The sequence below is a fragment of the Watersipora subatra genome, chromosome 9 (assembly GCF_963576615.1).
Source record: "Watersipora subatra chromosome 9, tzWatSuba1.1, whole genome shotgun sequence".
Taxonomy (NCBI): domain Eukaryota; kingdom Metazoa; phylum Bryozoa; class Gymnolaemata; order Cheilostomatida; family Watersiporidae; genus Watersipora; species Watersipora subatra.
This window is the reverse complement of record NC_088716.1, coordinates 43865926-43893436: the sequence shown is the minus strand read 5'-3', so window position 1 is coordinate 43893436 and position 27511 is coordinate 43865926. Positions and strand designations below refer to the sequence as shown.

General features: G+C 34.5%; 1 protein-coding gene and 1 long non-coding RNA gene across 2 annotated transcripts; one reads left to right on the top strand and one right to left on the bottom strand.

The window, feature by feature from the left end:
* Nucleotides 1-9998: 9998 nt before the first annotated feature.
* On the top strand, nt 9999-10753 carry LOC137403593 (uncharacterized). Its single transcript, XR_010979594.1, has 3 exons — nt 9999-10069; nt 10335-10400; nt 10694-10753. It is a non-coding gene; the product is annotated as an uncharacterized lncRNA (long non-coding RNA).
* A 5679-nt stretch (nt 10754-16432) lies between these two features.
* Nucleotides 16433-25638, bottom strand: LOC137405109 (uncharacterized). The gene is made up of 13 exons (XM_068091333.1): nt 25520-25638; nt 24579-24732; nt 23091-23283; nt 22879-22983; nt 22379-22576; nt 21665-21933; nt 20967-21149; nt 19790-19946; nt 19246-19453; nt 18614-18707; nt 17492-17646; nt 16885-17023; nt 16433-16692 (listed from the first exon to the last, which is right to left on the bottom strand). The coding sequence occupies exons 1-13, from the start codon at nt 25636-25638 to the stop codon at nt 16489-16491; spliced, it is 2178 nt and encodes a 725-aa protein (XP_067947434.1). The 3' UTR covers nt 16433-16488.
* Between the last annotated feature and the right edge of the window lie 1873 nt (nt 25639-27511).

Here is a 27511-nt window from a genome sequence, read left to right as displayed (position 1 = left end):
TACAGTGTTTGTTTGTCTGTCGTATGTTTAGTTATAGCAATAATAAATGCTAATCAATTTACTAAGAAAGAAAAACTGCTTCACAGAGGACTTCAACTCAGAAACATCAGTTCAGCAAACAGGTGCTTTAACCACTATCCCATGCCACCAGCTTACTTCCAGCATACTATAGAATAATTGTAGAAATGCTTATTACACCTGCCAATCTTTAATGGCCCATGGTACTGCAAGTGGGCTAGAAAAAATACGTGCTCAGACTTTTCCCAAAATACTATAAATATACTGTATATGTATATATAGTATAAACTTAATTAAACTCATAGCACACACAAAAATAAACAAACACTTTCATTTAAAAGTTATAATAGTTAATCTTGTATATTTTGATTAAAAAAATTTATTTTTGAGCAAAAATTGCTTTTTGTTACCTTTACAATGCCAGGCATTCGCCTAGTATTAAATATAGCTACATAGCATATATAATATATATAACCATATATATATAATTATATTATATAACCAATAGATGTGTCATTGTATTGGATTAGAAAAAATAATACAGAAGCATTGTTTTTATGGTAATGTCTTGTAGGCACCAGAATTGGGTTATCGAAATTATGGCTATATTAAGATGAGAGTTGTTGTCTAGGTGCAACAGGCTCGACATTGGAGCAGCAAATATCAATAGCTTTAAAAATATTGTTGCACATATTGAGCAATCACGATAGAGGTGCATCTCTTCTGCGATTTACATTATTACAATATAATGTTGCATCAGTACAGTAAAATTTCTACACTCATAAGTCAATCCGTGTTATTAATGAGTATGCCGGCCAGTCACACAGGAGACAGAGGTTCAATTCCCTGATGCGGAGAGCTTTTTTTTTTATACTTGAATTAATTTCAAAACCAATAAATCATCACGTACTGTTTCTTTCGCTCATGTGAGTTGACATTATTGCGCCAAATTGTTGCACGAAAGTACATGTGTAACATTTCAGCTGCGTTCACACTAGCAATTGTCTGGACGATTTGTCCCACTAGCCAAGAACCACCTCGTGTGAAAAGAGCATTACTTTTACTTTTACCAAGTTTCAAATACACTGCATACGCTATATTTTTTTATCTCCTAACATCTTTGTATTTAATTGTATTATTCGTGTATCTAAGGCCAGATCTTATACGGCTCTCAGGTCATTTATTACCAGTTATGAAACTAAATACGATAAAAGCAGAGCGTAACTTGATTTTTAACATAAAGTTGCTGGTTGGCACATACATATGGTGGTAATCATATTATTTTAATGTATTAATTGATCTACTAAACACTCTACATGTATATTAAATATATCAGCAAAAGTAAAAGAAGTTTTTGACTTGGTTCGCTTCCTTCTACTTTGCTATTGCACACTTGTATAAATATGGACTGTTTCAGTTTCAGGACTGTTTTGTTATAGCAAAGTATTGAATAGTTAGGTTTTCCCACGACCAAACAAGAGTGAAACGATTGATTGGGAGAATTATGATAAATGCACATGTGCACACAACTCCCGAAAAATTATCCGTTAACGGCCGTCACCAAACCCTTGCAACGAAATCCTATCAACAAATTTAACTATTTTTCAGTAAAGTCGTTTAAGTATAATAATGATACAAAACGCATATAAACCTATTTAAATATGTTACCAAGCCTTTGAAAGATTACTGCAAATTCCTAAAACTAACCCATCTGATCGGATTATACACAAATAGACAGATTTTTTTGGACGAAAGTCGCCACAAAACGCTTGAAAAGCTTGGATGAATAAAAGTTAAGACCGGAAATTGAAACGCCGGCGACAGAGAATAGAACGATAAAGTCTTGCGTGTTTCGCGAAAAAAACACGTGCACTTTTCACCAGTCTATAGCATTGTCGAATTGCCGAAGGTTTCGGCAATTAACATAGGAGTACAGAAATCGTTTCATTTTTGCCGATTTCAATATTTTCATTTTCAATTTCATTTGCCGTCATATTTGAATACTTTCGCATTCTAACTGATGTCCAACGCAGTGTTAGTAAAGCAAATGATGATGATATTTTTTCAACGTTTCTTATGAGATTATTACAATAATTAGTTATAAGTTTGGATGACTACAGGACAATGACTACGTAGTACAGATTTTCTAAAAATCTATATAAATATCACAACTTCGTGATATTGTTAGCTATGCCGTTTTGAAATGTGAAAAAATTTGTGCTTTAGTTTTATATTATTACTATATAAATAATATTGGTTATTCTAATAATATCAGTGCATTTGACTTCTAATATTGGCCAATATTGCATTTCTCTTTTTGCAGGAGGAGAGATATAAACATGTAATATTTTCCTTTCATTATTGCTATTTGTTATATATAATAACACCCACACCCAGTACATTACGGCTACCATTGCAGTTATCCTATTTGACTGCTAAAATTGCATTTCTCAACCATCAGTACCTTTTTCTTTTTTTCAATATCACTTTGGTCGTGGGCTGTATGACAGTGGAATTTCTAGTAAGTATAATTTTTTGCATATATTTGTAAATAAGTAATTTATTAAAAAATTTTTCTTGCGGTTATGAGCAAAAGTAAGAGAAATTACTGATGTGTTTCAACATTCTTACACAGGCACATGCATAAAATTGCCTTCTAGAACTGGATACAAGATGCTTTGGAACAACAACCACCTGTGATTGGTTGCTTTTCTTAAGAGTAATTTCAAAAGAATTCAACCTACAATGCACAATCTTGGCAGAATCGATGACATCACAACATTTAGTGTTCAGCTTTCTTGAGTTGCATGAGGTTGCATTTATTTAACTCTTTTCATAAAATATATTTGGCTGAAAGCAAGGCACTCATCATCCATTATGTGCTACCATCTTCCTTTCTTTGCTGTAAATACAGGATATCCAGAAACAGTAAGTAAGTCAACATGCACCAACATTAGTAAACTAATTAGGTCAGCTAAGTATGTAGGTCAAGGCTGATGACTAGCAGTTTTTAGTCTCTGGTTGAGTGTTGAACATTCCACAATAAGTCTATATTACATATCATTATCCAATCAGTTAACAGTGTTATTATTAACAACTAATATGTTATTTTTTCTATTATTATTTAGGGAAGACGTTGTACAGAGAGCTCTTGCAGTCCAATATCTCAAAGTGAAATGAGAAATCTGGACTCTAATGAGTGTAAGTATTGCACATCTAGTTGGATCAACCACAACCTATCAGAAGCTTGAAAAACATGCTAATTAACCAGATATCTTTTTAAAAAGAGTTAGTAGAACATTTAAAAGGAAAGCATATTTAGATTGTATCTGTATGAATTACTTGATCATATGAACACATTTATTGAATTTGTCACACCTTGTCATTGTCGCAGTTGTCCCCTATTCACTAACTAGTATTACTCAGATAGTAATCGAAGTATGACTCCTGTGATACTGTTGTTATTATTCTAATTGAGAGTTAGTGTTAAGTAATAAGTATTGATAGGGCATCAGTTTTAACCAATGATATTAAAAGTATTCTAAAGGCGCATCATCATTTTTAACGTTCAATTTATTTTTAATGATATATAATAATTGTTACTGGTCTTATTTTATGGTTAATTACTTCTTGCCAATTAATTACCCTGTTTGATGGGCGATCATGAAGACATTCTACAGGTTTCTTAAAAGCAAATGAATGGGGAGTTTTTCTCTCGTAGCCATATTGAACATGGCCACAAGCACAAACCCTAATTATATGTAGAGCCATGAATGCTTAGTACAAAATATGTCTAAATATCATGAACTAACTAGTAGATAAATAAAAATATTTGATTCTTATTGTCATGTTCTATTCAATTTGTTGTATGTAGCCTAAAAGCTGCCCAAGAACACAAGCAAAAGCTCACATGGCATATTAAAATCCGGCATAATAGCTATTGGAGTGGTAGCTGCTGCTTATGGCTTGTACAGGTAAGTTTGATAGGTACTCTGACAAAGGTTGGCATTGTAGTGGTAAGAGTAGCTACAGCAGTAGTATAGTGAGAGCAGATCTACACATAATAGGCGGAGCTTAGGGAGCAGGAAGTGACATCACATCAGGATCTGTTTGATTGACAGTTGGGGGGCGGAGCTAGGCGGTGTTGAGTCATGGTGTGAGTCATGGCGATCTGTGTGATTCGTGGTGCGAGTAATGGTGTGAGTTGGTTGGTGACGTCGCGGTGGTGGTGTCGGTGGCCGAGTGGTAAGTCGGGCCGCGAGACAATTCGCGGTTGTATTTGGGATTATCGGATTTCGTTGGCGTCCGGTAGAGGTCGCTCTTCCGTGCCGTTTCGGGGATTGACGGAGAGCTCGGTGGCGACGGGTTGACGGACGGTGGCGGATGGATTTCGAGATCGTCGGAGCTTGTATGTATTTTCTTTTTTCCGATCCCGAATGTGAATGATGTGTCCGCGAACGAATATTCATTTTGATTGTAAACTTCATAAATTCTGAAATTATCTATCGCCTCTAAGTCTTCATCAGGATTAAAACTTTTCAGAATTGACGGAGCATGCAATCTGAAGGAATTCAGAGAGAAATTAAAACAAAGATTATAAACTCTGTATATCAAGACAGTAATGAGTTAAGGAAATGATATTATGATTAAATTTTATATAGTTTATTTGATGATATATCATAGGGATTTAAACTTACTATCAATGGATATGTTATTGAATAAAAGTTTTGTATATAAAAATGCTAAAACATAATATAAAAAAGACTATTGAATTTCATTCAATCCCAATTTTCTTCTTCTTCTTTCATTGTCGAATGAGAATGAACTGTCTACAATCAAAACATACATTATTTTTAGTGAGATATAGTAAAAGTAAGACATACAATCAGATTAGATCATTCATTCAAACTAAAAATCAAATATAATGTAATACTTACTGAAGAAGAAGAAGATCCATCCTTTTTCTGAATGGAATCTTCCTGTTGAGATACGGGAGCCTGCAATTGCAATGATTACAGTCAGGACGGTTTACTATATCCTTGCTGAGATAGTAGACTCTACATTCACAATGGACTCCAACTTAAATTGTAAATTTCAATTGCATTAGTCATCGAATCATAGAATGATATGCAAGATTAATGCAGACAGAATAGGATATGCAATCAGCTAGAGTAGGACATACAGACAATAAGAAAAACAAATATGTTACATCACATAGTCAGACTAGGACACACAGACAGAGGAGGATATTCAGTTAAAATAATCTGTTTTAATCTGAGTAGGGATATAACATACAATTTGCTAAGATATTGGAGTTTGCAATTGCAATGAATACAATCAGCCTAGAACACATAGTTACTACTCAGAAGAGAAGATTCATTGTATCATTCCTACATAACATCTAGATTGAATTTGTAGTACTTACTGTAAACCGTAATCTTTCGTTGAGATCTTGATAGAACTTTTCACGTAAGAGAAATCGACAAGCTTTTCGCTTCCGATCGCTTATTTCCATTCCATGAGAGCAGTAACCCCATCGCTTCACACATTTATCTACACATTGTAATCGTTCTTGAAATTTCCTTTTTCTGTTGTCTCTGGTACTCATTGTGAAGTTATGAACTGAATTAAAAAGGCATATTCGCTCGAAGGTTTTATAACAAGTAGAAGTGTTGTCGCGGTTCAATAATTTTGTGATCTAATGATATATATAAACAGTTTTCGCGAAATTCAATTTCGCGAAATTCACTTTCGCGAAATTCAATTTCGCGAAAATTGACTATATAATATATATAATGTGTAATTTTGCGAAATTCACTTTCGCGAAATTCAATTTCGCGAAAGTTGACTATATAATATATATAATGTGTAATTTCGCGAAATTGAATTTCGCGAAATTCACTTTCGCGAAAGTTGACTATATAATATATATAATGTGTAATTTCGCGAAATTCAATTTCGCGAAAGTTGACTATATAATATATATAATGTGTAATTTCGCGAAATTCAATTTCGCGAAAGTTGACTATATAATATATGTAATGTGTAATTTCGCGAAATTGAATTTCGCGAAATTCACTTTCGCGAAAGTTGACTATATAATATATATAATGTGTAATTTCGCGAAATTCAATTTCGCGAAATTCACTTTCGCGAAATTCAATTTCGCGAAAATCTGTTTACTATTTTCGCTTCATTAATTCCTTTGGACACACCCATCATTCTTCAATTCACTATATAAGCGTTGCATAATCTGATGGAATATTCTGCCTCATTAACCATCTCTTGATGCCTACTTATATTTGAGAATTTGGGTCGATCGAGTGTTGATACCATAAGGCTTGTATGCTTCAGCTAGAATTCTGTTAGCCGGCTACTCGCGATTAAGTTCGTTGAGTGTCGCTGTTTTCAGGGGCTGTTGTGTGGACAAGCGCCTTGGCATTCGACCTGATTGTTTTCCTAGGTTTACCTATGGAATTCTCCTGTTTGGTTTGGCTTAACCATTCCATAACAGTTTCTCGACCAGTAAATAGATGAAGATGATGAACTAGTAAAGGGGCATACATGGATTAATATGTGGATTATTTTGAGGATAGCTCCAACTCAGTGTGAGTATATCAATATATAAAACTTATATCAAAAAGTAAATAATATTCGGTTGTATTTGTTACCAACTTTATTTCGATATAAAGTATATATGTATATTCAATTGTAAAATATAGAAAAAAAAATTTATGTCAGATCTTCTAGTAATTTAACAATTTGGGAAGTTCCTTGAATATGTACATTGTCAACACCTTCATTTTCTTCGTTATTAAGACTTTTACTAATTTTTTTTCATTCCAATCATATCTATCTAGTATAGTTTTTCGAACTACATGATCTCGTGTATCTGTTTCAGAAATTTTTAGCATAACTGTTAGAAAATCTTCTATTGAACATCCTCTGCTCCAAAATATTGCAAAGAGAAGACAGTAATCTCCACATGTTGTTGAAAGAATTGTTTCCAATAAAACAGCCTTTTTGCCAATCAGGTGTAACCAATAAAAAAAAATTTTTTTTTTTGTTGAACATTTCCATCAATTCGCGGTAATATAAATACAGACAATCAGACGGTGTATCGACTCATCAATAGGGTTTCACTTTTTCTTTTAATTACAAATCCCACACATCAGCTAGGCCAATCAAATTTTGTTTCCAATGAAACAACCTTGTTGCCAATGACGTGCAACTAAATTTTTGGTTCAACAATTCCATTTCTAATTATTTTTTCAAAAACGGTAAAACCAGACCGTTATCGTCATGACAATAAGAAACACACCGAGTTTGTTCAACGCAAAGAAAAGCGTCAGGAATTTTGTGAGAGTAAGAGTTGCTAAACAATTTTACACCTATCTTGTGGAGAATTTTGTTCTGAATAAGATACATTTAAAAGTAAAACGATATATGTTTTCATTTTTTGAGATATTGCTTAAATACTAACGGTATATCGGATTTTTTAGAAAATCCGTTTGAATTAACTTGGGCAGAATAATCGTTTGGTCAACAATTAACGTGGTAGCGAAAGAGTTAATATACAAGTGAGCAGTGATTATAAATGTATATATAATAATAAAATGTGAGTAAGATAAAAGCTACTGAAGATACAATAAACAAAGCTAGGATTGTGCTAGTCCATGTTGATATACAAGGGAGCAGTGATTATAAATATATATATATATAATAAATCGTGAGTAAGATAAAAGCTACTGAAGATACAATAATCAAAGCAGGATTGTACTAGTCTATGTTGATGTACAAGTGGGCAATGATTATAAATGTATATATAATAATAAAATGAGAGTAAGATAAAAGCTACTGAAGATACAATAAACAAAGCTAAGACTGTGCTAGTCCATGTTAATATACAAGTGAGCAGTGATTATAAATATATATATAATAATAAAATGAGAGTAAGTAATGTGAGTATATATAATAATACATTTTATTATTATATATATTTATAATCACTGCTCACTTGTATATTAACATGGACTAGCACAGTCCTAGCTTTGTTTATTGTATCTTCAGTAGCTTTTATCTTACTCACATTTTATAATTATATATACATTTATAATCATTGCTCACTTGTACACCAACATAGACTAGTACAATCCTAGTTTTTGTTTATTGTATCTTCAGTAGCTTTTATCTTACTCACATTTTATTATTATATATATTTATAATCACTGCTCCCTTGTATATCATCATGGACTAGTACAATCCTAGCTTTGTTTGTATCTTCAGTAGCTTTTATCTTACTCACATTTTATTATTATATATACATTTATAATCATTGCTCACTTGTATATCAGCATGGCCTAGCACAATCCTAGTTTTGCTTATTGTATCTTTAGTAGATTTTATCTTACTCACATTTTATTATTATATATACATTTATAATCACTGCTCACTTGTATATTAACATGGACTAGCACATCCCTAGCTTTTATCTTACTCACATTTTATTATTATATATACATTTATAATCATTGCTCACTTGTATATCAACATGGCCTAGCACAATCCTAGTTTTGCTTATTGTATCTTTAGTAGTTTTTATCTTACTCACATTTTAATATTCTATATACATTTATAATCACTGCTCACTTGTATATTAACACGGCCTAGCACAATCCTAGTTTTGTTTATTGTATCTTCAGTAGCTTTTTATCTTACTCACGTTTTATTATTATATTTTCATTTATATTCGCTGCTCACTTGTATATTAACATAGACTAGCTCAATCCTAGCTCTGTTTATTGTATCTTCAGTAACTTTTATCTTACTCACATTTTATTATTATATATACATTTATAATCACTGCTCACTTGTATATTAACATGGACTAGCACAATCCTAGCTTTGTTTATTCTATCTTCAGTAGCTTTTTATCTTACTCACATTTTATTATTATATATACATTTATAATCACTGCTCACTTGTACATTAACATGGACTAGCACAACCCTAGCTTTTATCTTACTCACATTTTATTATTATATACAATTATAATCACTGCTCACTTGTATATTAACATAGACTAGCACAATCCTAGCGTTGTTTATTGTATCTTCAGTAGCTTTTATCTTACTCACATTTTATTATTATATATACATTTATAAATCACGGCTCACTTGTACATCAACGCGAAAGTGAATTTCGCGAAATTGGATTTCGCGAAATTTCACATCATATATATTATATAGTCAACTTTCGCGAAATTCAATTTCGCGAAAAGTGAATTTCGCGAAATTGGATTTCGCGAAATTTCACATCATATATATTATATAGTCAACTTTCGCGAAATTGAATTTCGCGAAAGTGAATTTCGCGAAATTGGATTTCGCGAAATTGGATTTCGCGAAATTTCACATCATATATTATATAGTCAACTTTCGCGAAATTGAATTTCGCGAAAGTGACTTTCGCGAAATTGGATTTCGCGAAATTTCACAGCATATATATTATATAGTCAACTTTCGCGAAATTGAATTTCGCGAAATCTGTTTAGCTGATTTTACAATTTCGTGATCATAAATTACACAAGTTTAATCAACCATAACATTGCTTCTACTTACTATATAAGCAACGAGAAAGAATAAGTTTTTCATCTCATTTTATTTATAATAGTTTACAATGTGTGCTCGAGACAAAAACGTGGATAGACTCCTAACTCAGACAAAATGCATCGACACGTGTGTTGAGATATGGGGCTACTGCCCTTGGGGTAGAGAGGTAGATCCTGAAAAACAGAAGGCTTTTCGATTCAAGATCAAGCTTCAAAAGAAAGTAAGTACTACATTATAATATTTTACTAAATTATATTTTTGATTAAAGGAAACTTGAGAATATAAACTACATATTAAATATATTTCGAATTATAGGGTTTGCTTAAATGAAACAATTAAATTATACAAAGTAATTTTGGAAATTTTTGTAGAAATCATTGGTCATGCAGCAGCAAAGAGAGGAGTTCTTTCGTAACTTCGATGTTACATTGACTTTAAAAGTAAGTATTACATTATATTTATTTCGTCTAATATCGTTGTATAATGATAAAACATGTAACTAAAGATCAAATACATTCAACAAAATTCACTCCAATTGGTATGTAGGAATGTTAAAATGAGTATCAATCTGTGAAAACAGTAATTAATATTTTGTATAACTCCACTTTAAAACAAAAGGAGTTGGAATTGAAATTCAAAGTAAGACCTGACTGTGTTTTAATTTGTCTGCATGTTCTACTCTGACTATAATCAATGCAATTGTAGGATCCTGGGCATCACCGAACTAAATATAGTCCTTTTCGGAGAAGGCTTTATGAATTTGAATCTTCAGTAAGTAGTACATTATATTTATTTCTTTATTTTAACTGAATATCCTCCTCAGTCTGTGTGTCCTAGTCTGACTATGTGATGTAACATATTTGTTTTTCTTATTGTCTGTATGTCCTACTCTAGCTGATTGCATATCCTATTCTGTCTGCATTACATCTTGCATATCATTCTATGATTCGATGACTAATGCAATTGAAATTTACAATTTAAGTTGGAGTCCATTGTGAATGTAGAGTCTACTATCTCAGCAAGGTTATAGTAATCCATCCTGACTGTAATCATTGCAATTGCAGGCTCCCGTATCTCAACAGGAAGATTCCATTCAGAAAAAGGATGGATCTTCTTCTTCTTCAGTAAGTATTACATTATATTTGATTTTTAGTTTGAATGAATGATCTAATCTGATTGTATGTCTTACTTTTACTATATCTCACTAAAAATAATGTATGTTTTGATTGTAGACAGTTCATTCTCATTCGACAATGAAAGAAGAAGAAGAAAATTGGGATTGAATGAAATTCAATAGTCTTTTTTATATTATGTTTTAGCATTTTTATATACAAAACTTTTATTCAATAACATATCCATTGATAGTAAGTTTAAATCCCTATGACATATCATCAAATAAACTATATAAAATTTAATCATAATATCATTTCCTTAACTCATTACTGTCTTGATATACAGAGTTTATAATCTTTGTTTAATTTCTCTCTGAATTCCTTCAGATTGCATGCTCCGTCAATTCTGAAAAGTTTTAATCCTGATGAAGACTTAGAGTTCATGTAAATCTCACTTCGATCCAATATCATGAGAGCTGGTGTCAACCATTGAAATGATGAGGGAATGTTATACTTTTGAGGATCGATGATCGAACATAATACCACACGCTCTCCCTTACGTTCAACGAAGAATTGCAACGCAATCTCACAATTGTCATTTTCTTCAGACTTATTTGCTTGTATTACTTCTAACGAAGCTGGAATATCCAAAACTTTTAGATCAATCCATTTCCATGGTTCTTGCATTTCCTCGGTTTTAAAAACTGTTGCAATAGGTGACGTAATTTTCTCATCTCCTTCCATATATTTTTCCTTGGATTCGAATAACCGCTTTACTACCGAACTTTTTCTTGATGATCTTCGTAATGACGTAGTTCTGTTCAATCTAGACTTGGTTGGTCTTCTATACTCTCTTTGTTTCATATTCAATTGGGAAGTTCTTTCAGAAATAATGTCGATATTCATACTATTGGAAGTTGACTCCTCAGAAGCTCCAGTAACAATCAACACTAACTAATAATACTTCATCAATTTATACATTATCTTTGAAAAAGTAGTGGAACCATAACAGCGATGGATAATTTCAGAATTTATGAAGTTTACAATCAAAATGAATATTTGTTCGCAGACACATCATTCTCATTCGGGATCGGAAAAAAGAAAATACATACAAGCTCCGACGATCTCGAAATCCATCCGCCACCGTCCGTCAACCCGTCGCCACCGAGCTCTCCGTCAATCCCCGAAACGGCACGGAAGAGCGACCTCTACCGGACGCCAACGAAATCCGATAATCCCAAATACAACCGCGAATCGTCTCGCGGCCCGACTCACCACTCGGCCACCGACACCACCACCGCGACGTCATCAACCAACTCACACCATTACTCGCACCACGAATCACACAGATCGCCATGACTCACACCATGACTCAACACCGCCTAGCTCCGCCCCCCAACTGTCAATCAAACAGATCCTGATGTGATGTCACTTCCTGCTCCCTAAGCTCCGCCTATTATGTGTAGATCTGCTCTCACTATACTACTTACAGCAACCTATGGTTTTGATAAACAGCCTGATATAAGTTAAAATGGAGAAACTGGATGGTATGTTTACTATAATAAGAGCCATGTTCATTCATCTGCCTGTTTGAAGCCACGCTGACTATCGCTCATGGCACACCCGGGCACTATGGCACACCGGGCAGTCAGGGTACTAGTTGAAACAAAGTAAAATATATTTAATATAAAACTAAAAGCATAAATGAGTCAGGTCAGCAAGAGTTCACATAGATCATCTCTTATCTACCAGCTCAGCACCGGTCTGTATTGCCAAGGTCAGCTCTTCGTTCACTTGCGCTTCATGTAGTTTTATATAATACATAAATCTGGTAAGGTCATATTTTTGTTAAACAATCTAGTAATTGAAGTACCTTTCGCTAGTTTTTGAGTAGAGTAATAAATACAAAGTGTGTCTACAAAAATAATGGCTCGAAGATTCAGAGGTTTTGTCCTGCCAATTAAACATCATAACAGAATAACTTGGTATTTCAAAGTTTAGCTTTACTATTTTTATGAACAACTGCATGAGAAAAAATTCAGCCTTTGCTTAAAATACTGTGTTTTCTACTATACAGCTTTCTGAATACTATAATATTCTATCCTTATGTAAAATGCATAATTGAGACAATTTTTTATATCTCTTGTACATTTCTCTCGCTGTACACTGTGTAGCAGGTCTAGTGTACTTTTGCAGATGGTACGCCAGGTGAAAGGTTTGGGTTGTCTGCCACGTATGAAGAAAGAATTGCTCACATTTGGGTCAAAGGTGCCCAAGGATAGAACACAGGCTCTTGAATGTTGACTGTAAATAAATATTTTGTTTTGTTTCAGTTTTTGTTGGCTCATAGTCCTTTTTGTTCAAAAATTTCAAGCTATATTTTGTTTTGTCAGATTCCATAAAATTACCTATTCTAATAAAATTACCTTTTTATTTGTGTATATGACACTTAATAAATTACAAGTCGAGACAATAAAAATCAAGGAAGCAGCAAAAGATATGACAGATACTGTAGATGTAGCACAAGAGTTAAATACAACATGAAAATAGAACAGGGTGTGATACGGACCATAGATGTAGCATGTGACAGGACAAACACAATAAAAATTGAACATGACATACACAATAGCTATAGCAAAGAAACTTAACTTGCATATACATAAACCATGAAAACAGCACAGAACTAACAACAAAACAATGTATCATAGACGTTAACTTTTAAGAATTTCAACGCATGAACAAGATCAGCATTCAGTCGTTCATTTGTGACCAGTCAGTGTTCAGCGTTTTCGATGATTGCTTTCTTACAAATGTCGTAGTTTGGTCTGCTTACTAAACATTATTTAAAAAATAGTTTGTAGCAATAAAACTCTTGCTATATATACATTTAAATTTGTGCCCTTTTCAACTATTATTGACGTAAACAAATTATTAATGAGTTTGTCTACATCCATTCAGTTTGTCAAATCACAAGGTAAGTCACTAAACAATTACATCCGTAAAGTTCTCTCTGAAAAATAATTGCAGTTTTGCATGAATATCACATTTAGTTTTATCAGATATCTAGCATTTTGTTAATAATGCTAGCAAGGTATATATATATATATATATATATACACCTTGCTAGCACCTGCTCACCTTGAACAATGTGAGCAGTATCATTAGCGCTCATAATACCAGATTGCTGCAGCATCACAATGAGACCCCTATAACTACAGAACCAAGAGAATGCAACTGCCGACATAAGAATGGCTGCCCACTACAAGGAAAGTGCCTGAGCAAGTCAATTATATATAAGGCGACAGTCACCACCAATGATCAATCTACGGACGAACATTACATAGGATTGACTGACACCACATTCAAACAACGCTATTACAATCATATGACAACCTTTAGAAATGTAGAGAAAAGATCAAGCACTGAGCTCAGTAAGCACATATGGACCTTAAAAGACCAAGGCATAGAATATAACATCAAGTGGAGCATAGTCAAAAGAGCTACATCATACAACAAGACCACAGACAGATGCAACCTATGTCTGTATGAGAAATTTTATATTATATACAATCCTAACATTGCTACCTTAAACAAACGCTGCGAACTAGTTTCAACATGTAGACATGCTGGCAAATTCCTTTTAAGCAATTTTAAGACTTAACTTTTAAACTTCTGCATTGTTGAGGCTTTAAATCGTGTTGCTTGCTAATTTTAATTTTAATCCTACGTATCAGTGGTGTATTTAGGTATTTTAAGACCTACGCTTTTATTTCCATCTATATATAAGTCGTTTTCAGTGCTAACAATTTTATCTGATGATTATTGCATGGCAATATGAAACTATTAGTAATAAAGTTGTTTTAAACTTAACTTTAACTTTCATTTTTACTCAATTTTATATATATATATATATATATATATATATATTTGTATTTATTCTTCCACAAATAGGACAAATATTGTTTTTTGTTTCGTTACACCAACATACTACAGCTACCACTGTATGTTTTAGTTTACAACCTTTTTTGTTGCTACAACATTCCTTTCACTAATGCAACTCCCCACACAATATTATTAGATTACCAACTTGCAAAACACATTTGTTCAACTCACTTAATTCCTGATTTCTACTTTTTCATTTTTTTTCTTCATTTTCCTTTTGATATATAATAAAAAACAACTTCTTGTTGATGACTACAAATGCCAACAATAAATTATATGTACCTTCCAACACTCCTGGCTTTATCATATATCTACCTTCCAATACTCCTGGCTTTATCATATATGTACCTTCCAATACTCCTGGCTTTATCATATATGTACCTTCCAATACTCCTGGCTTTATCATATATGTACCTTCCAATACTCCTGGCTTTATCATATATGTACTTTCCAACACTCCTGACTTTATCATATATCTACCTTCCAATACTCCTGGCTTTATCATATATGTACCTTCCAATACTCCTGGCTTTATCATATATGTACCTTCCAACACTCCTGGCTTTATCATATATGTACTTTCCAACACTCCTGGCTTTATCATATATGTACTTTCCAACACTCCTGGCTTTATCATATATCTACCTTCCAACACTCCTCGCTTTATCATATATGTACCTTCCAATACTCCTGGCTTTATCATATATGTACCTTCGAATACTCCTGGCTTTATCATATATGTACCTTCCAACACTCCTGACTTTATCATATATATACCTTCCAATACTCCTGGCTTTATCATATATGTACCTTCCAACACTCCTGGCTTTATCATATATGTACCTTCCAACACTCCTGGCTTTATCATATATGTACCTTTCAATACTCTTGGCTTTATCATATATGTACCTTCCAACACTCCTGGCTTTATCATATATGTACCTTTCAATACTCCTGGCTTTATCATATATGTACCTTCCAACACTCCTGGCTTTATCATATAGGTACCTTCCAATACTCCTGGCTTTATCATATATGTACCTTTCAATACTCTTGGCTTTATCATATATGTACCTTCCAACACTCCTGGCTTCATATAGTTAACTAAGGGCCCACCTAAATGCAAGGACTCAAGCATAACCTAAACCAAGTGATCGTACCACCATTGTAGATTAGCTATGACATCTGGTATGTATTTATTATTTGAATTTATATGAAATTTTATATTTCATAAGTTTTTCATATATTTATATTCTCAATTTATATGAAAATAAAAAAGTACATTTTGTTACAACTTGCATGGTTATAAGTTACATACACATGGCATCTATTCTATGCACCATGTAGCCATTAATATCAATTGAGAAAATCTGTAGAGCTCCAGCGCTTTGCTAGTTGTCAACTTTAGATAAAAATACAAAAAGATATATCAGGCAAACGTGAGATGAATAGAATAGCCTCTCAACCTAAACAGAGAACCGACGGCGAAATGCAGAGCTGATAAGAGATATATATATGTTGTGTCTATGGTTAAAAGATATATAGATATATATTTGGGATAATAAGGCACACAGCACCAAAGGAAGAAGCTTGAGAATTTAGAAAACTAAAAGTGTACAGTAACAATTTGGTATATATTGTCATTATTACTATATATCTCATTTAAATGTCAAGGTATATCATATCAATGATATGTATGATTGAAATAGAAGCGATTCAACTGGTATTATCACAAACATTAGGCACATGAATTTTAAAACCGTAATAAATGGACTCATAATAAATAGCTGTGAGAGATGGAAAGGTTAGGCAGAATAAAGCTGCTCTGGAACGGGAGAGAGTGCAATACTCTCTGATCCTGCATTCATGAACACTTGAATATTAAATCTCAAAAGAGCCTTGAGAATGGTGTTGTCGGCATCATTTACTATTGCACTAGAAATAGCGTGTGGTCCATACTCAAGGTTGCTGATAGTGAACCAAGCCTGATCACCAACCACAGTGACAGCCTGTAAATACAATTGCATCAGGCTAGTCAAGATAAATCACCACAATTGACAGAAAAACTGAAACAAAACCCGCAATTCGAGTTGACTCATTTTACTTTTTACACGAAATATAATATTTATATGTGAAAATGTGAAATAGCACATTTAAACAAAGTGAATGTTGCTCTAGAGGAAGACTAAAGTGAAACTTACCACATTGTCCACCCATTGGCCATCAAGGAAGAAAGCAGGCGACTCCCCAGCAAATAGCTGGTCAATATTGAAGGAAATAACCACATGAGCATCATAGACAGCGCTTAGCGTTGATATCTTGGGAACAACGAATCTAAACCTGGATAGAAAAACGCAAATAAATATGAAATCAATATAAGACTCAGTCACATATCTAAATTTTAACATATGCTATAGAAATAAAGTTACTAAATCTGAAAGAAGTCCTTAAATATTCAGCACTTAACATTGAGGAAAAACAACTTTTGTAATATAATTTACTTTTATTACAAAACACATTTTCTTTTCAATACAATATAACTAGAGTAACCTGAGTTTGACAAACACACAAGCAAAATGTTTCATTTCAAAATACTTCAATATTGCTTAAACAGTTTCACTGAAACATTGGCTATTCGAGAAGCACATGTTTTATTCGTAACATATTACACATAAAACCATCAAATACTTATGAAATGCTTAATAATGTTTCACAGTTTTCATGCATCATAGTTTTTACTAGGCATCAGTTATATATGTATCGAACTTTAGAATGCCCTTATAGGTTTGCTATTGCACCTTCACTTACCAAGGCCTGCTATCATAGAAGGTATTTGCGAGAATATTGGCAGCAAGCTCTGGTGCATTGCCAACTCTGTTCTCATCGGAAAAGGCGAACTGTTCACACATAAGTGGATTGTTTGCAAAGATCTGTACTGGTCCATTTTGACTGGGGAGATCTTTCTGTAAGGAAAAGAAGAATAAAATGGTAAAAAATGGAAATGCAATTCTTTCCACCAAAGTGCTAAACAGCAATTTTTTATGTATCATCTATTATCATCGTTGTGTGTATGGAAAAACATTGGCTGGTCTGTAGAGTTATGTCTTGTCAGACAGCTGACAAGACATAATACTACAGACCGGCCAACTACACAGGTTTTACAGACCAGCCAACCCCAAATAATACAGCCAACTGCAGGATATGCCTTACAGACCAGCCAAATATGCAACATGCTATATAAACCAGCCAACTACATACATGTAGCATGCTTTACCAACCAGCCAACTACACATAATACTTTACAGACCAGCCAACTACATGTAATACTTTACAAACCAGCTAACTACATTGTGAGATTTACAGACCAGCCAGCTACACAGGGTGATTTACAAACCATCCAACTAAACAGCACTCCTTACAGACCAGCCAACTACACATCACATTTTATAGACCAGCCAACTACATACCGTATCATGCTTTACAAACCAGTCAACTACTCAGCATGCTTTACAGACCAACCAAATGCACAGCGTGAGTTACAGGCCAGTCAACTACACAGAGTAATTACAGACCAGACACCTACATAGCATGCATTACAGACCAGCCAACTACACAATACTTTACAGACCAGCCAATTACATAGCATGCTTAACAGACATTTAGCTTCGTCAATTTACAAACTAGTGTGCTACAAAATATTCTTTACAAGGGAGTCAAATGCACAACATACTTTAGAGAACAGCAAATATATAATGGTTCGATGCAGACACTAAGTTTATAGACAGATTTATTTTCTGTTAACGAGAGCTATTAACAGTATTTTTTTAGATATCCTGAACATACTGATGCGGAGAAGCTGTGATTTAGCCATAACTGTAGACAGGAGGCAAGCATGGCTCATAACACTGCTATAGAGACCAATATATATACCTGGAAGCTGTCCATGAAGTTGAGGGGCAGAGTGGCCAAACTGATACCGTTCTGTTGAATGTTAACTGTTGTGTCTTGAGCCCAGCCAACACACCTGAAATACATCATGTCATGGTTGATGATACATAACTTTCCTTACAGATAATAGAGCTTTGGAAAAAATGAATAGCAATACAAAGTAACATGGAAAGTTCTAGGTATCATGATATAACATGCTCCTAGTAAGCTTGCTCTATGGTAGAATACTCTATGAAACTCCGCATAGCATGTTTTATACCGCCATTTGAAATAACTAGAACTATGTTTCAGGGTAAAGATCAGCAAAACGCTGTTACTGAGCAATTTACTGAGCAATGCTCTGTCTGCTGCCACCAAAGATGTATCCTAACTCATCCTATGAAATGGCAGCAAGATGGAGCCATCGTAATCTTGAGCAACGACATGAGGTACCGCGTATCTTAAGTAATCACATGAAGTACCTCGTATCTTGAGTAATCACATGAGGTACCTCGTATCTTAAGTAATCACATGAGGTACCTCGTATCTTAAGTGATCACATGAGGTACCTGGTATCTTGAACAATGACATCAGGTGACAGGAAATAATTTAATAAAAAATAAGTCATCACTCACTGGAATCTGTCATTTTGTTGGTTTCCAACAGTTGGCATGACATCATATCTATAGATGGAACCAAGATTGGGGTCCAAGTCAACGCTCTTAGCAATCTTAGGAACTTGGTCAGCAGCGTGATCCCAACCTCTGTAGGTGTCATATGGAATCCCTGACCTTTCATTACCAGCAAACACCGCTATTGGTCTATTAGCATTGATGAATGTTCCTGTAAAACCACCAACATTCGATTTAGCAGTCATAATTACTAACCAGGAGACAACTCCAAACTCATATCGACTGAATATGATGGCATTTTGCTAAATATATAAGAATTGTATTTAATGTGTAAACACCAGGGATTTTATTGTCTATCAAATACTTAGAATATTGTTATGGCTTTGCTGAATATAATTGTAACTCTACTGTTATTCATGAAAATATTTAAAATAAAAAGTCTAATCACACCTTCTACTGATCTAAAATTTGCAATACGTTCTAAATGAGACCAGCTATACAAGTCAAGGCATAACCAAAGTGCGCCACTGTAAACTTAGGTACTAACCTGTTAAATCAAAACCATTTTTTACGTCGAGTTGGAATATCTGAAGCCTGTCAAGTGTGATATTGAAAGTTTCTCCAGCGTAGTATCTGTACCCCTGAACATCTACATATGTGTAGTAGAGGGTCGGGTCTGTATTCACTGGCAGTGTGATGGACACCTGTTTAAAATACAAAACATTTTACAGCCTACATATAATAAAAAACACCATGATAATGTGTTACTTGGTAATAGTTTTATTGTAAAAGGTTTTTGAAATTATTATGCGGAAAAAAGTTTACATTTTAGAGAAACAGTATATTAGACGAGTGACTAGCCTGAGAAGTAGTGAAGGAGATAAACAGTAGCAATAACCATGCGAACAAATGGTCATTCACTCAAATAGCCGTGTATGTATTATAAAGTATACTTGATCATTCATTCATATAATCATTCTATTGTTTGATCTGGTCATCGACAGCTTATCAATATTTATGAAATCAATAATAGAAAAAGAAGCAGACCATGACCTTGAACCCATCGAGTCAGACTTAACTCTGACTTGATGGGTATGTTCAAACTCTCATCAAGTCATCCCTTGCTAGTAGCGGTTAATCAGGAACAACGTCTCCCCGATAGGTAAAATCCGTGAAATAAAAACTTATTTTCATTAATCGTAAGCATTTTTTCCTTTTTTCTTAGATTTATTATACGATTTTAAGAGTTGAGGTAAAAGGCAAAAATGTAAGAGAGTGTAAGAGGCATGATGAAGAGTGTCGCAAGTACTTTGCACTTTTACACTTAACACAATGTAACAGGAAAGTAGCAGACTGGGACAGCTGCTAGAACAGTGATGCTCACGGAGGGATCTCACCAACCAAGAATATAGGAGATATTTATGTATTTTATGTACTTTCCTTTTTGGCATTTTATTTCATTTTCTTAAATAAATTTTCTGTGAAATACTGAAGCCACAAACTGTAGGTAAACTGTAAATCAGCAAGGTACTACTGAGCAGTACATATTTAGTTTACATATTTACGCTCTGTAACTATGTAAAAGTCATGAAAACCTTATTTTTATGACAAAACCAAGATAATTAAAGTTATAAACTAAGATAATCATTTGAAAAGGGTGTGTATAAAGAGCAGCCATCCAACATATTATGGCTGAACTGACCACAGTCAACGCACAAACCTACCTCTGTATTATCATCTACGCCGACTAGACCAACCAGCTGGTGATTAGCGTACGGATGAGCTGCTGATACAACATAACTGTTGCCAAGATCATAGTAGTCTTTCATCATCCAGCCGTCAGCGCTGCCAGTATCCTTGTTGAATGCAAAGCATTCCAACGCCCAATCAGATTCTACTACTACTCCCTGCAATCCAATAAAAATAAGTTTATGATTTAATCTATAAATCTCTTGGTTCTCTTGCGTTTACGCTTCATATAGATGCATTACCTTAAGGTGATGTTCACTACAGCGACTCTAATTCCTGGTTGATGTTTCACACTGTATCACAACGAACTACCAGTAACAAGCGATTTCAATTTTTAACAACTATATGACTTCAGATCACACAATCAGAACATAGAATTTATGATACAGCCGAAAGCCTAAAATTTCAGAAAATGGGCAGATTTCTCATAGACAAATGTTTAAATGATAATTAACAACTATAACTCATAAAAGTATATTGCATTTAGCAAGCGACATATTAAGTTTTTTTAAATCATAGCAGTAAACCCAAAATTTTCTGCCAACGAATAAAAATAGATCCTCCATTTTCAATTGTTGCTGGAAAATGCCATGTTTACTGTTATGTTGAACATGTTAAACTTAGCCAATGTTATTTTTTGCTATAATAGATCATAGTTAAAATCTCTACATACCTTATATTGAGTATCAAAATATCCACTGCGACTGAGCTGGGCTCGATAATGGCCTGGCACTGTGAACAGGATTGCCTCATTTTGATTCAGAATCACTTCCTGTATGATGTTTTTCTCGACCTCGTGTCTGGCGATGCGACGATTGATAAGACCAGTGGTGAGTCTCACGTAGTTCTGGTTAGAAGTGGACACGCAATGAATCTCTAGACTGTGGTCCATGGCATTGGGTACGGTGTTAGTCATGAACATCGCGTAGTATTCATGGACATCTAAAGTCAAGTTTTGCAGAGATTTTCAAACACAGTACAAGTATGTGAAAATATGAAAATTAAGCAAGATGCTTGATAAGTTTTATTTATTTCTCTTATAGCACAATTAATGTTAGACTATGTTAACATATTTGTAATTTATAGAAAAATATGTGCGCCGTACATATACATGCATGTATGTGTGCATGTACATGGATTCTTACACCCATACGATGTACGGGTGTAAGAATACACCCTTACATATAAGACAAAAAATCCCCTTTCCTCAAACTTCCTGTTACAGGACGAAAATATCAATTTTCCAATTTTATAGTTTCACTTTCTAAATTGAACCGCAGCTGAGCAGAACAATGATCAACTTTCACTTTATGAATACTTATACTTACAATTCATATAATATAAATTATATTTATATTATATTTAATATATTATATCTAATACTCACGATCGCAGTCTTCATCCACAAGGAAATCTCCATCGTTATCGATGCCGTCATTGCAGAGTTCTACGGTGAAGAAGTCGAAAGGATCCGAGGTGAAACCGCCGGGCACTTCTGGTGCATCAGGGAAATATTGGTAGGCCTTGTTTTCGATTGGTATATTTATTCCAAGGACATAGCCTACTGACTCACGGTCCCTTGTACCTGCAGAAACAAACGGCACGCTATTGGCTGTTATATGATAGATCAGGGAAGAGGAGAGCTCCGACAGATAAAACCAGTTACTGAATAGAGCAAGAAGATGCATTTAATCGCGATAGCCTACGTTCTTAGTGAAACCCTTCTGACGAGGTGGGGGTATGTTCAAGCAGTTCGTTCAAGTTTTTTTATATGATCTCTTGGTAATCATAACAATTTGATAAGATAAACTTAGGAACTCAAGTACTGTCAACCAGTTGCCCTTATATAAAGTTTTCCATTCACTTTTCACTAAGAAATGCTTTTACCGTAAATTTGCGCAAAGAAGCTCGCTGATGAATCCTCATGTGTGAGGCGATAGTTATCTCCCTGTTGCACTTGCAGTACGATGTAGGAGAAGGTCTGGTGGCCCACTGAAACAGATAGTGTTGTGATTAATCTCTGTAGAATGAGGAGACAACTTCTTACAATGAGTTTCATAAACATATTTATGCTATGCCCAGCTATTCGACTAGCTTACATCTGGGTGTGTTGGTGAACAGGTTTGAACTAAGGAGTTGTCCGTTCAACTTGAGTCCTCCATTATACTTGCGCTGCAGAACAACAGTGACAAAGAAATCTTGGTAATCTGCAAGGGGCGTGCCGAACTGTATGTCGTATGTCCATTGATATCTGTGAGGGATTACAATCATGGCTGGATCTGATGGCTCTATCTGCAATAGAGATATCACAATCTATTATTGACATAGAGACAACACTTTACTGCTTGTTTTGTTGTTCCTTATACGCTATCATCAATGGTTTTCAGATCGATGATAGATGCTTTGACTATGGAAAGAAGCGAATAAAGCTTAACATTTGCTTGCTGCTTTATCTGTTAAGTTATCTTACCAAATATAAATTCGGGAACCTTTGCTATAATCAATGTAACTAATCCACCCAAACAATACATTAAGAAGCAGCAAAAAGGTAGTATTACCGAGTAAAACTGGTTTCAAAGGAAGCCCATCAAGCTTTATATGGCAATAAAGTGCTTTGCACTAAAAGATTTTATGTCCTCAATTCTACCAATGAGATTGACATACCCTGTACCAGCAATTCAACCAATGAGATTGACATACCCTGTACCAGCAATTCTACCAATGAGATTGACATACCCTGTACCAGCAATTCTACCAATGAGATTGACATACCCTGTACCAGCAATTCTACCAATGAGATTGACATACCCTGTACCAGCAATTCTACCAATGAGATTGACATACCCTGTACCAGCAATTCTACCAATGAGATTGACATACCCTGTACCAGCAATTCTACCAATGAGATTGACATACCCTGTACCAGCAATTCTACCAATGAGATTGACATACCCTGTACCAGCAATTCTACCAATGAGATTGACATACCCTGTACCAGCAATTCTACCAATGAGATTGACATACCCTGTACCAGCAATTCTACCAATGAGATTGACATACCCTGTACCAGCAATTCTACCAATGAGATTGACATACCCTGTACCAGCAATTCTACCAATGAGATTGACATACCCTGTACCAGCAATTCTACCAATGAGATTGACATACCCTGTACCAGCAATTCTACCAATGAGATTGACATACCCTGTACCAGCAATTCTACCAATGAGATTGACATACCCTGTACCAGCAATTCTACCAATGAGATTGACATACCCTGTACCAGCAATTCTACCAATGAGATTGACATACCCTGTACCAGCAATTCTACCAATGAGATTGACATACCCTGTACCAGCAATTCAACCAATGTTATCAACGCTCCCTGAATTCCAATTCTTTCACATTACTAAATAACTCATTGACATTGCTTGCCTATATAGGATTAACTAAAAGCTATACATGAAAAACTAAATGTCTAAACAAACATACTACACGGGAAATTGTTTCCTAGTAAAAATTCAACTAGTGGAGATACATTATATAGAGAAAGAGACTGCTTGATGAAACTTAATTGACATGCATACCAATGCATCTTCAGCAGAATCTTGACTCTTCATGAACATGACAACCATGATTGGTTTATCAGCGTAGATGGATGCTGAGACTCCTCCAGTTTCTATATTTATCTGATTAAACTCTCCCTTGTCCAGCTGAAATGTCGTGTAGACACCATCACTCCTGTAATCATGAGGAATATATACATGTCCTTTATAATTATACAATTATGAGCAGAACCCATATCACCACAATAAAACATAGTTTTTAATTGTTTTGTAATTCTTCAGCTCAAAACTGGGTTGGCTAATCTTTCCATCCAAAGTAAATAATTAACGAGTGTTCTCTGCGTTTGCAGGTAGTCGAGTGGAGTATATTGATGATATCCTATGTGTCCAATGTAAACCAAAACCCTTCGCTACCAGAATAGCCAAGTTTATCGCCCCCACTAATGACACAGCATTATATCAGTTTCTAATAGCACTTACATTAATGTCATTGCTGCATACATACAATCTTAACAATAATCTCTTTTACACTAAGAGCCGTGTATGTCCGTCCTTAGAGCATTAGGAAAAAAACTGCTCAAACGAGATTCAAACCTGAAGATTCCGATTCCAAGCCTACCATCTGCACCCATAGACCACCTTTACATATCAAAGAATAATTGTGCACATAGTTATTACACATGATGATCTCTCACGGTGCATGAGACTGCCACCGTACTAGTTTTTACTATAATAAGAGCAGCGTTTGTCGAAGCCTCGGTTAGAGAGTGGGAAAAAACTGCTCCGTGCAGGATTTGAACTTTCAACTACTTCAGCCACATTCAGCTTAGCAGCCTGACAGACCAACAACTGCACTAACCGACCGCCTTTCGACCAGTTATGATGTCTGATAATCTCTCACGGGACACTAGACGCCAGGGTATTAGTTAGCGATGCTAGTTGTGTACATAATTGTTGCCTACCTATCAACAATAACTTGAGTGTTAGGTTCTGAGGCTATAATTCTGTAATACTCTCCACTGGTGCGCCCAGGTGTTGGAGTGACAATATACTCTTTACCCCAAGAGGAGACGGGCAGCATTTGTTCCACCAGGTGATCCTAATAATAAAAAACAGCAGTCAGCTTCTGAAATTGGTAGAGTCTCTGATGAGCAAAATACATAGATTTAGGAGTCTATATACATAAAGATATTAATGATAGGAAAAATGGACATTAGCTCAGAACTACTGTATATTAGCCTGCATTCTATGATACTGAATCATTTTGGCTAACTGAAAGAATTTTTGTCAGCAAGTAACTTGATGCCACTAGATCACTTTATGAAATAAGATGACTCTACGCCATCAAGTTTTTGTATGTCATCATGTTGCTTTACGCTAACAAATTATTCTATGCCTCTGAATAGCTCCATGCAAGCATACTACTTATTGTTCCCCCATGCTGTATGTGCCAGACAATAAAATTATCGAACTCCACAAAGTTACGTGACGGAATATCTTTATACTAATTATATATTAATTTACCCTTGATTTTGAAGGTTTGGTATTAACACGACCATTGCCAGAAAGAACCATAATTGGTTTGTTAGATGTAATGCGGGTGCCAGTAAGATCGCCTCTCAAGTAACGGTTGTCGAAAGTTCTTGGAATGTCATAGCCACTCTGCATTTGTAGAGCTTCGTATTGACCAAGGTTAATGGTAAGTTTGTGATTGTTGTGCCACATAAGGCCATTCCAAGGCACCTGAAAATGATGACAAACACAGGGAATTATTAGTTATGAGACTAAGTGAACAGCAATCGGTTTCTAGTTACCTTGGCACTCACTTGAGGTATAGCAACTTTTCCCAGTAATTTTCACCAACTTTTTACTTTGCCTTATCTTGAATGTTTATTTTACATAAATTACAGGTTTCAAGATCTTTCATGGGTTTTCGCCTCATTTCTTGCAGGGCAATTACAGGTTTCAACTCACTTCAGCGTACGCGATGTGAACAAATTACATAAAACTTCTAACAAATATTTTGAAAATATCATTTCGAATCTAATATTCGTCCTCAAAGTAGAAAAAAGTATGTCAAATCATTAATTGGATTTCATTGCGTAACTGTTGCCCCTTTTTGTTTTATGACTCTTATATGGCATAGTTTAAAAATTTTTTTAAATGAAACTATTACTGATAGAGTGTATAAATAGATAGATAAATAATATTGCCGATAATTTCAGTTTAAATAGAAATTTTTTAAATATATATACAGTATATATGTAAAAAGCATGACAGTTGCTGTGTCAAAAGTGACTACGTTTGAAGTGAGATATTAAAGTTCTAAAAACTATCTTGATATAGCTGAGCTCTGATTATTATACTAGCGTGTAACTTATTGGTGACCAATGAGAAGGCCTTTGTACCACTGGCACAAGTATTTGATGCAAAGATGTGACAACTCCGAAAGCACACACTCATCCAAAACTCCAACAGGGTATAATGAACATTATAACCTGAAAATATCATGTGATTCACAACTACTTAGAAATGAAGGTAGGAGTAAAATGTATGTTTTATGCTGTCTCCTGATATGAACATTAAGGTTCACTCAAAGTTTTAAAAGGCTACCTGTATCGGGCCATCAGCCCATGGAGTGCCAGTTACTTCTGGAGGAAACTCAATATCGAGAACAGTTCCTGGCTCAGTGGCAACCACTGCAAACTGTGTGGCTACATGACTTGGGCTAAAACAAGAATGTTGATAGTGATAATAATAGCCTTATAGTGATACTGTTTAGAGATGATAAATGAATACTAACAACAGATATGATGAACTCTTTATTACAAATAAAACAATATAGTGCATCTTAAAGTATTTCGCCGATGCCATTGATATCTAAAATTTACAGATAATTTGAGTTTCTTTAAAAGTTGACAGGTAATACATGTAGGTATATTGGCTACATAATT